Here is a 13,421-nt window from a genome sequence, read left to right on the forward strand (position 1 = left end):
GGAGCGCATGATCCCTCTGGGATGCAGCATCCCAAACGTGGGGATGAAGGCGGTCCGGGTAACACCAACCTGTATTGCTATGGATGTACGAGAGTTGCGAGCTAAACTGGGACCAAACTGGGGCCAAACTGGGCTTGAAGCGGTGCTCTCCAGGGCTCGGTTTCCATAGCAATATGATGGCAGCGAGATGTAAAGCCCAGCCAAGGGCCAGCGGCCAAGCCTCCGGCATCCCCCAAACTGGGGACGATGCCATGGGGTGGGTACGGTCCCCGCGGGGACCGTACCCACCCCTGTCCCCCCACCCTTCACTCTCAAAACCCAAAATAGGACATTTTCGCTTCGCCACGCAGCACCTCTCCTGTTTCAAACCCCGGGAGAGGCAGGAGGGCTTTGTTCAGGCACCGGAGGCCAGCGAAAGCAGGAGTGCCCTGCCAGCTCTTGTGTTTCACTCCCGAGGAATGCCGGGGAGGGGAACGCTGTTACCCCCCCCTCCAACATGGGCACCCAGCCCGGCTGCGGGGTGTCAAGGCTGGGAGGAAGAGGAGGGGAGAGCGCGGGGATGAAGGATGGGGAAGGCGGGTGATGCTGCGGTGCCACCACGTGTGGCTGGGGGGGACACATGATGACACACAGTCAGGGTGGCACAGCAGTGCCAGCTCGGTTGGAGCAGAGCAATTCAATATTACACCCCTGTCTTCAAGGAAAGAAGCCCCCCAGGGGTATCCCCCCTAAATTTGGGGGGTCTAGAGAGGGAGACCCTGGGCATGAGGCTGGGGAAGGGTGAGAGCAGCGGTGGACGGACCCAAAGCCACCCATGCGTGTGCAAATATTTCGTGTGCACTTGCTAAGGTGCTTCTGTTGCCTTTAGGGCATCGCTGCTGCGTTTGAAGCATCCGAGAGGTGGGAACTTGCCGGGGGGGGGATGGGGAGCACATGCCAGGGTTGCACTGTGTGTGTGGGGGGGGTCTCTCCTTTCCAGCTGGGTCGGGGGGGGCAGGGCTGTCCCCTCACCACAGCACAGGGAGCGCTGGGACAAGCTCAGCATCGCTGTGAGCCCTGCAAAGGCTGGTCCTGCCTCGCCACCCCCTCCCCGGTCACAGGGCTGCCCTCTTCCTCCTCCTCTTCCTCCTCCTCCTCCTCCTCCTCTTCCTCCTGGCACCCTGGGGTGTCCCCAAGCACAGGGGACAGCGGGTGGCTGTGGCAACGCAGCAGCTGATGGTGGCAGTGGGATGGGGCGGCTGCTTTCGCCGACACCCCCGTGCCCGGTGCTGGGAACAGCCAGATGGTGACAGCGTGCGACGGCAGGCGCTGGGGCCAGGGACCCAGGGGACACGCGGGATGGTGGCAATGGGGACATGCCAACAGCCAAGAGGGGATCGCAGCAGGACCCGGACTATGGGGTGACAGGGGGGGTCCCCAGGCCAGAAAGAGGAGAAGCCCCCCCGTTTGCCCTCCCCAGCCCCGCGCGCGCTTCGAGGAGCCGCCAGCCGAGGGACGCCGGGTTTTGTGCCACCGCCACTCGCACAGCCCTGTCCCCATGCTGCCCCCTGGTCACCGAGCCCCCACCCCACCCTCCCGCTCGCTGATCCGAATGTCCCCCAGCTCATCCCCGTCCTGCCCCCGCCTCACCTGCCATCACCCCCAGCCCGGCACGACACCCGTTCGCCTCCCCCGGCATCTCAACCGGTCCCTTGGGTGCACCCCGACACCCTGAGCTCTCCCCCAGCCAGCAACCTGCCGGGAAAACTGCTCCCAAAAACCTCCCGCGCCGGCTCCGCCAGCTCGGCGGGCCTGGGGGGGCCGCAAACCGGCCCCCTGCTCGCCAAGAACAATAGCGCCTTGTTCCAGCCCAGCTCCGACCTCCCCGGCCGGGCTGCAAACACCTCCCTGGGCAAAGCAAAGCTCTGGCCACTCTCACCTCTACGTCTCTCTCGCTGTTTCCCAGCTCCCTCCTGCCAAATCCCCGTTCCCGATCGCTTCTCCTCCCTGCGGGTCCATATTAAGCTACATTCTCCTTTCAGCTGGGTGGAAAACAGCAGTAATAACCATGTGGAGAGAGCCGTGCCCCCCACCTCCACTTCCCTCCCACTTTGGGGTTCAAATTTCATTTCAGAAAAAAAAAAAAAAAGCAAAAAGCTTCCCCCGCCTCCAATTTCTTCCCCCAAACCGAGTCGCTGTCGTCTCGTCTGATCTCGGCAGGGGCCGCGGGGATGCTCAGCTCCTCCTGGTTCAGGATCTGCTGCCAATCTGGACCTCGCAAACCGGTTCCCACACGGCTCCCGCCCAGCACCTCCCTCTCGGCACTGATTGTCCCTCCTCAGCCACCCAGCCCCGGTTTGCTCCCTGCCACCCGCTCCCCCGTCACCCACTGCCCTGTCCCCATGCCACCCTGCGCCCCGCTCCCTGGTCTCCTTGCCACGCTGCTCCCTGTCACCCATGCCACTGATCAGTGATGCACAGGGCGCTGCGCTCCCCTCCTGCCGCTGCTCCTGCCCCGGTGCATCCATCCCAAGCCAAGCCGCCGAGTTCCCCGGCTGAGATTTATTCCCAGCGAATTCCCGGGGGGCTGGCGGGAGCGGAGCGGCCCCGCTGCCTCCAGCCCAGCAGCCTCTCTCTTTCCCGCAGCCCCAGAGCTCATCTCCCTCGCCCCAGGCGCTCCGTCCTCCTCCAGATATTTTAGGCCCAGGTTTTGCGAGGAATGCACAGGCGCCGAGCCCAAGCCCAGGCGCTGAAGTCAGCAGGAGGCGAAGAGCCTGCGCGGGGCTTGGGGCCCCGGGGGCGGCGGCAGTGGAAGAACAAGGATGGGATGGGATGGGATGGGATGGGATGGGATGGGATGGGATGGGATGGGATGGGATGGGATGGGATGGCATGGGATGGGAAGGGAAGGGAAGGGGATGGGGAAGGGGATGGGGAAGGGATGGGGATGGGATGGGAAGGGGATGTGGGGAAGGGGATGGGGATGGAATGAGGGCGATGGGATTGATGAGATGGAATAGGATGGGATGGAATGGGATGAGGGGGATGGGATGGGGTGAAATAGGATGGGATGGAATGCGATTGGATGCGGTGGAATAGGATGGGATGGGATGGAATGGGATGAGGGGGATATGATGGAATGGGATGGAATGAGGGGGATGGGATTGGATGGGGTGGAATAGGATGGGATTGGGTGGAATAGGATGGGATGGAATGGGATTGGATGCGGTGGAATAGGATGGGATGGGATGGGATGGGATGGGATGGGATGGGATGGGATGCGATGGGATGGGATGGGATGCGATGGGATGAGGGGGATGGGATGGAATGGGATGGAATGAGGGGGATGGGATTGGATGGGGTGGAATAGGATGGGATGGAATGGGCTGAGGGTGATGGGATGGAAAGGGATGGGATGCAGCTCCCTCCGCCTGGAGCTCATTTAGCAGCGGGAAGGGCAGAGGTTGGAGCTGGCGGATGCCAGAACCGCTTTGCTCTCCCTCGGAGAGGATCAATACCACATTTTGCCGCTCCCCTGTCTCCCTGCATAGCACCAGGCCAGGCTGCGCCGGCTCTCATCCGCGTTCACACCTGCGCGGGGTGAGTTTCGGCACCGCGGGGGTGTTCCCGCTGCTGTCTGTCCCTGTCCCCTTCACCGGAGGTTTCACCACAGTGGCAGCACCTGTCTAAACGCACCTTGCCCCCCTCCACGCACCAAACCCTGCCTGCGCACACACCAACACCTCCTGCTAGCACCATCCTGCACCCCGCTGACCCCTGCACCCCATCCCCGCAGATCACCCATCGCTCCCCCGCACCACGCAGCTCATCACAGCTCCCAGCGCCGTGTCCCGGGGGTGCGGAGGGAGTCCCCGGAACACCCCCGCCCTTGTCACGGCCCCGCTGGCACGAGCCCCGTCCTACGTGCCCCAACAGGTGAACCCCCCGGGGCCGCGTTCCTGCCGCGTCGGGAACTGTCCCCACCGGGCAGCCGCTCCGCAGGCATGTTCCTTCCAGCACGTCCCTCCCTCCTCACCGCGCACCAGCCTCCCTCGGCCGCCGAAAAAAGGGGGGAGCCGATGGATTTTAATGAGCTCCCCGGAGGCACCGCTCTGCACCCCCCCCTCCCACTTCTTCTTCCCGCGCCCGGGAACCGATGCTCTGTAACACAACCCTGGAAAAAAACCACAGGGCATATTTTTCTCCCCCCCCCACTCCCCGTTCCTTTCCCTTCTCGCCTCCCCCAGCTTTTTTTTGCTCTCCTGCCGATGCCAAAGCCCCAGCCGGGCTCTTGTGCTTTCACTCGCAGCTGCAGCTGCCGATTTTCGCTGTAAGCCCTTGTGCCTAGAAGGCCCAGAGCGAGGGATTCTGGGACGCGGTGATTGAAGACAGCACCAGCGCGGAGACCATTGCTCAGACTTTCCCTGTCTGTCGCCCCAGCGCTCAACCCACAGAGAGGGAGAGAAACAGAAAAGGAAAAAGGAATGGGGGAAAAAAATACAAAGATGGAGAGAAAAAAAACCCAACAACAAACAGAACGCAGCACCCGGCCCTTCCCGCCCACGCAGAGCACCCCAGGCTTCCCCGGGCCGGGCACCCATGGGGCAGGGTGAGCCCCGCATCCCGCGGCACCCCGGTGAACCAACGGCTGCTGCGCTTTGCGATGCCAAACCCCACGGCGAGCGCGCCGGATCCCCTCGCCACGTCGCCTTAAAAATTCCCGGCGGGCACCCCAGCAGCACGGCGTTCGCTTCCCCTCTGTGCGAGTTTGAGGGCAAAAATAGCAATAACGCAGGTTTCGAGCCACCGTCTGTGGTACAGGGTAGTACCAGGGTGCGGGTGCGAGGGGAGGTGATGCTGTGCATGGCGCTCGGTCCTCGTGCGAAGCCGAAATGCTCACCCGTAGCGCAGGGTGCACTGGGGAGCCGAGGAAACCCCCTGGGCACACGTCACCACGTCCCCGCTCCACGCAAAGGTCCCCGAGGGAGGGGTCCCCAGCGCCCCGGGTGTCTGGGTGCGCCGGGGAAAGGCCCCACAGGACCGAATCCCTGCGCTCCAGCACAGTGCCGAGCCCAGGCATCGCTCAGCGTGCGTCCCGAGGCACAGCACGAACAACTCCAGCCCGGACAGACAGACGGACACGCGGTGCGGAGCAGGACAACCAGGCTGTGACCCCGCAGGAGAGAAGAGGAGCCCTGCCGAGCATCTCCCGGCCAGCCGAGCCTTCGCACCCCGACAGCCCCCTCAGCATCACCAAGCTCCCCGAGGACCAGACCGTGCGGCACATCCCAGCCCTGAAGTTCGGCGGGCGGCGAGGCTGGGGAGGGGACGGCGGGGGACACACACACACACACACAACACATCTGCGACGCATTCAGGGGCCACATCCCGCATCCGGGCAGCGCGGCCGCAGCCCAGCATCCAGCCGGCCGGCCCCGGGGGGGCAGCCCTGCCCTATCACCAGGCAAAAATCCCCCCCCCGGCCCTCCCGCTCCCCCTCACCACGAGCCCGGAAGAAGGAAACAGCCCTCCCCACCACTGCCCTGTTTACCAAGAGCTGGTTCCAAAGCACTCGGGAGAATAGCAGGAGCATTTCAAGGCCCTGTTTCCACTCGGCTGACACACACTATTTATAGAAGCCCACAATTCTCCCAGAGCTTTCCTCGGGATCTCAGCAGAAATAGCCTGCCCCGGGTCCCTGCTGCCTCCTCTAAAGAGGCCAGGGCAGCGCTGGCCCCCCCCGGCTTGCCATAACCTTCCACGGGCTTCCATCGCTTCTCCTCCGCTGGCCACCCCGCTCCCGGCGTGTCCTTGGCTACCCCGTCCCCATCACGGTGCCAGCCCTTGGCCACCAAACCCTCCCAGCCACCTCCAGCTCCTGCCCCATCGGTTCCCGGCGGGCGCGCGGTGGCTCCGGCGGGCGCGCGGTGGCTCCGGCGGGCGTCCGCTCGCCAGACACGGCGGAGGGGAGGGAACCGGACTGTGGTTTATGGGGACGTGGGGGTTGGAGCCCAGCAGCCACCTCCCGCCTGACTGCATCGGAGCGCGGCAGAGCCCCGGGGGACTCGCACCAGGGATGGAGTTGGCCTATTCAGGTTACAGAGACATGGCAGAGCGGAATTTGGCGCCGCGCCATCCCTTCTCCAGCCCCCCCCTCCCCGCCCTCCTCTTTCCCCCCCTCCCCACCACCACCACCACCCTCCCCTGCAAATTCCTCAGCCCAGCAGGAGAAGCCAGTGTAAGGGGACACCTGGGGGGGGGCGAGGAAGGAGGGGAGGCCTGGGGAGGTGGGGGGGCCCCGATTCAGACCACGCGCCCCCAGCACCCGCCGGCGCCTGGGTCGAAAGCGAGCGGGCAGGATCCGTGCCCGTCGCCCCCGGGGGTTCGCTTCTGCTCTCTGTCACGCCAGGATAAATCTGGAGCGACTCCACAGCGCGCCCGGGCTCACGACGGCACACAATGAGCTCAGCCCGTGGCTTTCGGTGGCCGTTCTGGTAGCCACGGGCAGAAGGGGCTGGATGCACGAGGCCACCTGGGCACAGCCGTGGCCACATCCTCCGCCAGCACGTAAACAAGCAGGGACCCAGGTGTCTCCACCTGCCTCGGCCTTGGGGACACCGAGCACGTCCCCAGGGTGGGCAGAGGGTTTGGCATTAGCATGACTCCATGGGGTGACTCCAGCCCCTGCCAAAGCCACCAGTGCTCTGTGGTCCCCATTGCAAGCACCGAGGGGCCGCGCCGGGGGGGGCGGGGGAGGGTGGGGGTGGGTGGATTTAAATCAGCTGATCGATAAAAACAAATCAGAGGGGGGATGACAGGCACCGAAGTGACAACCACTCGCCGAGCCCCGCGCCACGGACCACGCAACTTTGCCGACGGGGCTGTGGCGAATGCCCCCCACCCACCCACCGCCCTCCTCCGGGGTTGCCCCCCGCGGACCAGCCCGCGCTCCCCCGGGAAAAGGGTGGGATGCTCTGCCCCGGGGGGGGCCCACGTCCCCCCAGGAAGCCAAGTGAACCCCAAACGCTGTTGACACGCTCGACTCCGGCTCTGCCTTCCAGCGGAGGGAGCCGCTCTGACAGCTGTCACTCAGCCCTTGCAGCCGCGGGGGGGGAAAGGCGGCGGTGGGGGGGGGACGACGGGGGCCGGCCGAGGGGAGGCGGCCAAACTCGTGGAGATCGCAGCCCCCCCGCCGGGGGCTCGCCCCGGTCCCCCCCCCTTTCCCCACACGCCCCTCCCCGCCCCAAGTGCCATTAAACTCCTGCAATTTGGCACCAACTCGCCGCGCAACTTCAGCGGAGGGGACGGCGCGGGGGGGGACAACACACCGCCTCCTTCCCCCCCACCTCCCCCTCTACCCGAAGGGGGTGTCCCGTGTGTCCTCCCCCCCTTCCTCCCCACCTCCCAGCCCCACACAAAGGCGGGGGGTCCCCAGTACTCACCCGCCGGCTGCTGCGCTCCGAGCCCCTCGGAACCCGCCCGCTTGGGGAGGCTCCTGCCGTCCGGCGGGGCTGCGTCCTGACCGGCCGCGGGAGTCCCGGAGCCCTCGGCACCGTTCGCCACCTTCAACGAGAGCATTTCCAGCGCCTCCTGCTCACATTCTCCCCAAGGCAACTCCGCTCCTGCCAGCCCGCCCCCTCCTCCGTCCCCTGCCTGCTCTTTCCTCCTTCCCTCTCCCCCCACTCCACCCCTCTATTTTATTTTTTTCCGGGTTTTTCTCTCCCCTCTGCCGCTTAGCTTTTTTTTTTTGTTGTTTTTAATTATTTTTTGCCTCCTCTTTCCCCCCCACCCCCCCTTCGCCTCTCACACACACACAAAAGGCAGCGGAGCGGGAGGCGGAGGGGGAACCGACCTCCCCTCTGCGCCTCCGCCGCTCGCCGCCTGCGGAAAGCAAAGAAAGACACAGCGCAGCAGAGCCCTGGCTTGCCGCTGCCTCCCCCCTTCCTCCTCCTCCTCCTCTTCCCTCCTCCTCCTCCTCCACCTCCTCCTCCCTCTCTCTTGCCTTCTGCCGCTCCCGGCTTTGTGGGGGCTGGGATAAAAAGGGGGGGAGCGGAGCCGGCGGCGAGGCGCGCCCAGCCCCTCTCTCTCCTCTCCCGTTGCGCGGCGGGGACCGCGGCTCCGGTTCTCTCCGCTGTCAGCGGTACGACCAGCATCCGGCACCCCGGGGAGCCGTGCAGCACCGCCGGGGCATGCCGGGCCTTGTAGTCCTTCCTTTCCTCCCCCCCCCGCTTCTTTTTTTTCCCCTCCTTCCTTTCCTCTCCCCCCCGCTTTTTCTCCTCCCCGTCGCTGCGAAGCGCGCAGGGAGGGGCGCAAAGCGGCGCGTCTCCGTTGCGCGCTGCTTGGGGTCCCCCTTACTTAAGAGGGGGGGCACCTCGGGGCGGGGGGGGGGTGGGCAAACCACCTTAGGTGGTTTGCCCACCCCCCCCCGCCCCGAGGTGCCCCCCCCGAGGTCCCAATGGGATGCGCGGGGCATTGCTGCCCTCTCCTGGGTTGCACCCGCACTGCGCACCCCCCTGCCCTCAACATGCGAGGGGGGACAGACAGACACACAGCTCCCCACCACAATACGGGGTGCACATCTTCACTTCATCACCCACCCTGGCTCAGCACCCATGTGCCCTTATGCACCCCCAAGCAATACACCACCCCCCCTCTTTTTTTTTTCTTTTCCTCACTTTTAATTCTTTTTATTTGAAGTCTGGGGCCTGGAAACTTCCCCGCTGTTTGGCAACACCCAGTTCCTCTCATTCTTTGGGGTATGGCGCTGTGTCCCCTCTCAGCCAGGTCGCAGAGGGGATGCCAGGAGGGCAGGTGGTGACCACGGCCCCTTGGGACAGCGATGGCACAGTGGGGAGCTGTCCCCCACCTCCCCGAGCATCCCGTGACCTCCCTCCTCGTCGAGCATCTCTCCAGCTCCTTCCCTCCAAGTCTCCGCCAATGTTAATGTTCCCAGAGCTGGGTAGATACAATATAATTAAAGTAGATAATACCACTGATGTTTGTTATGACATTGTGTTTTTGTGAGTGACGAGTGAAGGGTTAACTCCAGGGAATTGGGAATATTGCTTGGCTGCTAATAACACGTGAGTCATCGATGAAATAACACATGGGTGCAGGGAGGCACACAGCACCTGGTTTTCCAGCAGCCCTCTGGTGCAGGTTGGGGTTTGATGCTTGTCTCTGATCAACAGGCGGCGAGGAGCGAGTCTGCACTCAGTTTACGTTCTGGGCACTCCAGCTTCGCCACCAGACTGGGACAAACTGGGGAGCTGTGGTCAAGCTAAGAGTTGTCTCCCAGCAGGGACCTATTGCACCCGAAAAGCTGGCAGCTCCATCACTGGGGTTCCACGCACCCCAGCGGGATTGGTGGGATGGACTGGGGACCGCTGGGCTCTGCACAGCCTGGGTAAGGATGGGAATGGGTCTGCGTCGCTCCTGGGAGCGGTGCGGAGAGGCCTGGGCTCCAGCCTGGTCAGCAGAGGAATCTGCACACGCAGACAGGATCGCTGCAATTGCTGGTGGCTGAGTGAGCAACTTTGCAGGCTTCCTCGTCCCCTCGCCCTGAATGTCAGCTTTGAATTTTCTTGCTATTTTTAGGGAGGGTTCAAAAAAACCAGCAGGATCCCTCCCTTCTCGCCTTGCAGGGCTTTGCGCCCTATGAATATTGCAAGCCCGCGTATTGCTGTACCTGCATGTGGACGGGGGCAGCGGGACGGAGCGACGGGTCAGTTGTCTCGCATGGGCAGGGAGAGAAGGAGGTCGTGCAAAAAAACATTACACTGCAAGCAGAATGGGTTAGAATGTAAAAGATTTATTAATTTAATCCAAAGCATTAAAAGGTCATGTATTAATCAAAGAGATGCTTAAAACTGTCAAAGTCCCTTCTCAGGTTTGAAGTGCATCTCTATAGTTATCATAAAATATATATATCAGTCTGGCATCGAGCCCTCGGCAGGGCTGGGAGTGAGGGTGAGGAGCGAAGCAAAGCGATTTGCAGCACAGTCCTTGCGCAGCAGCTCCCACGGGTGCCCAGCACCCCCGTGCTGAGCTGGGTGCCTTGTGGGTCACCCCGCTTGTCCCCAGGCCTGGCTTTGTCCCCCCGTCACATCAAGTCAGGCTGGTGCCCTGTGGTTGTCCCCGGGTGGTTCAGTGTGGAGGTGGGAACATGGATGCGATGGGTTTGGGAGTGGGGTCCTCCCCTTGCCCCCGGTTCAGAGAGGGGCTGATGGGCACGGGCGTGCTCATGGTCGCGGTGACGGTCACTGGCAGCTCCCGCCGTGTCAGGCGGCACTGGGACGTGGGAGCGATGCCCACGCCACCCGTGTCACAACTCCGCGGGTGCTCAGCCCCGCCGCCATCTCTTTTTACTGGGGGAGGGGGACAGCGGAGGCGTGTCCCCAGGGCCACCCGGGTCACCCGGGCACCTTGTCCCCTCTCTTAGCCAAGTGCTGTGTCAGCAGCGTTGGCGTGGACCTACGCTACCATCTAGTGGCTGCTTTACCGAGCCGGGGCCACCGCTGTCCCCGGCTCCCACCGGCGTCCCTGCGCACGGCTCCCCGGGGAGTCCGGTCCCCCGTGCCCCCCAAATCTGGCGGACAGAGGTCCCAGTCGCCATCACCCTTGCCAGGATCAGGCCAGTGGGGTGACCTGCATGGGTTTGTCCCCAGAGAGCTCGGGTTGGCTTGGCGGGGTGGTGGTGGCAGCATCCCAAAAGCCCCCAGCTCCCCGGGGTGGGATCAGGGGGTTTGGAGGCAGCGGGGTGCAGCGGGGGAGATCTGGGGTGCATGGGTGCGGTGGGTGTTTAATGGGCAAAAGGTGTCTGCTGCATTGCTGGGATGCGGAGCTGCCTTTGTGGAGACCACAGTCCAGAGACCCCCATCAGATTTGGGGGGGATCCTGCTCTCCAGCAGCTGTGGAGGACTTTGAGCCAGGCAGATTTTTACCCTGATAAACGTAACTGCAGCAGAAGAGCCCCAGCCCCCCTGAATTCCAGCCCTGTGCTGCCCCAGAGCCACAGCCGAATTTCTCCCCAGTACAACCATTTCTGAGCAGCCCCAACCAGCACCGTGCTCTGGTCAGAGCGAGACTCCCCCTGCACCCCCTCCCCATCCGCCTGGGTCTGCGGTGTCACCCGACTGTCCCCACCCTCGCTTCACCCAGGAAACCCCCATCCCCAGATCCCGCTGCTCCCCGCTCGCTGCCACAGACGCTGCTGCGTCTCTTCCCAAATCTCAGTTGTTTTTTCCATGGGAAAACGTGTCCCCTCCCAGTGACCGGTGCTGAGCTGACTGCGGATAAGTCCCTCTGCACCTCAGTTTCCCCTGTGGGGACACAGTCCCTGCAGGCCCAGACCAGCCAGTCTCAAGCCTGGTCAAGCCTAAAACCACATTCTTGGCCGTTTTCCACTGTTGTTTGGCCACCGCCGCCGCGGGGACGCGGCTCTGATCCGCGACCCAGCCGCCATGCGGGCTCTGCCGGTCCCTTGGTGCTTGGGCTGAAGGGGACAGGGACAGACCTGCTCCCCAGGTTCGTTTTGGGCGGGGATGGCTCCTTCCCGGTCACAAGGGAGACGCGGCTCCCCGCGGGGACCCCGAGGGGAGGTGACGGTGCCGTGGCTCCTTCACGCCAGGGTCTGCGGCGCCGCCATCTGCAGCGCTCTCACACCTGCGCCCACCGCGTGTTTGGCACCAGGTGGGCACGTTCGCTCCAGGACCCCCCCCAAACCCCCCCATGAGCTCCTGCCACGCTCGCCTGGCCCCGGGCTGGCACGGAGCGGCAGAGCAGTCAGCCGGAGCGGGGCCGGGCAGGGTTTGCAGGCAGGAGCAAGGAAAACAAGTATGGGCATGATGGGGGGGTCCTGGGGAGTGTTGGGGGGGTTTCAATCCCTCCGCACCAAGGATTCGGCCCCCACTGCAGGCAGGGAGGTGACACGGAGCTGTTTGCCTCCCGGCTGGAAGATGCTGCAGCCAGGGCTCGGCTCTGCGGTGCTGCCAGCGCTGCTGCAGGGACCTGGGGGGACAGGGCCACCCAGAGCCCCCGCAGCCGGGTGCTGAGCTCTGCCCTCCCCAGCACCCACGGCCACGCTCCCCCTGAGCACCCAACCCAGGCTCTGCGGTGAAAATCCACCTTGCAGCACCTTTGGGGGCCCCAGCCTCCTTCCCGCCCCCCATCGCTCCTGGGTGGTGGCACACGGGGCTCTGTGACGGTGGCCGCAGGAGCAGGCAGGCGGCCATGCCCCGTGTCAGTCATCGGTCCCTCCGTCCCTGGTCGATGCAGCCCAGCATTAACATAAAATCGATGTCCCCTCTCCTGCCCAGCCTGCGGTCACCCCAGGGTGACACCCTTTAACCCCTTCTCCCCCGCCTTGGGGCACCCGTGGGGGGAGAAGGCGGAAGGACAGAAGGACAGAAGGACAGAAGCCAGGACAGGTGTCCATCCCTTCAGCCCTTTCACGCGGGTCCCTGCAGCCTTGGGCGCCGCTCTCTGTCCCCAAGAGCTTTCAAAGGGCAGCCCCGCATCCCGGGGTGCCCAGCCCCAGGCGTGGCTGCAATCTGGCACGTCCCCAAGCCCCCTGGCATGTCCCCAAACCTGCTGGCACTGGCCCTGTGCCCCCCTCCCTGCCTGAGCCCCCCAGATGGGGCAGGGGCCAGTCCCCCCTTCCCACCAGTGCTGGGGAATTCATTAACTGCCCACAGCTGGGTCCTGCTGGGGAGGCCAAGCTGCAGGAAAATTAACCCCTTCCTGCCCCCCCTCCAGGCACAGGACCCCCCCACGGTCACACAGGGGAGGGGACCAGCAGCTCCCCCCCTAGACACACAGGGACCCCTTGCTAATTAACCCCAGGCTGCTGCCTCATTAAGGCACATGGCCAGGGGGCAGCAGGAGCGGACGGTCCCTGCTGGGGGGGGCAGGGGGGGTATCCTGTGGGGGGGGCAGCTTTGCAAACCCAAATGCTTCCCCACCCCTTTTTCCCAAGTTTTTCTTTGCAAGGGGAGCTGGTGCTGCAGCCCCACAGGGCCTGGGGACACCGGGGGGGGCATTTCGCTGTTCTTTTCATAGAGGTGCCCCCCCCCCATGCCCGGGGGGAGGATCCGGCCCTCAGTCCTGGCTTGGCTCAACCTGGAGCTCCCTGGGTGAGGATGGGTGCCCCCCACCCAAAATCTTGCAATCCAGGGTTGTCACCCCCACTCTAGCACCCCCGTGACCCCCCCAGCCTGTGCCCATCCCCCGCCAGGGCAGCCCCTTTCCCTGGGTGGGGGAGAAGGACCCACGCTCCCCCAGCTTGTTAGAAAGGTTTTATTTCTATTTACAGACTGGATTTAAAAAATAATAATAAACAACAAATCCCTCCTGTTCCCTTTTCTGCCCCCCCCCTCCCCGGATGGCACTGCCCCCCCACCAAAATGGGGTGCACAGGGGGGCACCAGGAGCCAGCTGGCAGT

General features: G+C 64.2%; 1 protein-coding gene across 4 annotated transcripts in view; it reads right to left on the reverse strand.

Annotated features, from left to right (window-relative positions):
• The window catches only part of AHDC1 (AT-hook DNA binding motif containing 1), a 53,030-nt gene extending 44,923 nt beyond the window's left edge, over nucleotides 1–8,107 (reverse strand). Inside the window, exons 1-2 of one of the 4 annotated variants that reach the window (XM_065857135.2) lie at nucleotides 7,982–8,107; nucleotides 7,422–7,542 (exon numbers count right to left, since the gene is read on the reverse strand). Coding sequence is in view for 1 of the 4 variants with exons in the window: in XM_065857133.2 (XP_065713205.1) it covers nucleotides 7,422–7,557 (136 nt within the window). In the remaining 3 variants the exon portion in view is untranslated. Of the gene's footprint in view, nucleotides 1–1,918; nucleotides 2,066–7,421; nucleotides 7,641–7,831; nucleotides 7,913–7,981 lie in introns of those variants that run through there. The other 3 variants (XM_065857136.2, XM_065857133.2, XM_065857132.2) reach the window with 3 other exon arrangements.
• Nucleotides 8,108–13,421: the final 5,314 nt, after the last annotated feature.

The sequence above is a fragment of the Patagioenas fasciata genome, chromosome 25 (assembly GCF_037038585.1).
Source record: "Patagioenas fasciata isolate bPatFas1 chromosome 25, bPatFas1.hap1, whole genome shotgun sequence".
Taxonomy (NCBI): domain Eukaryota; kingdom Metazoa; phylum Chordata; class Aves; order Columbiformes; family Columbidae; genus Patagioenas; species Patagioenas fasciata.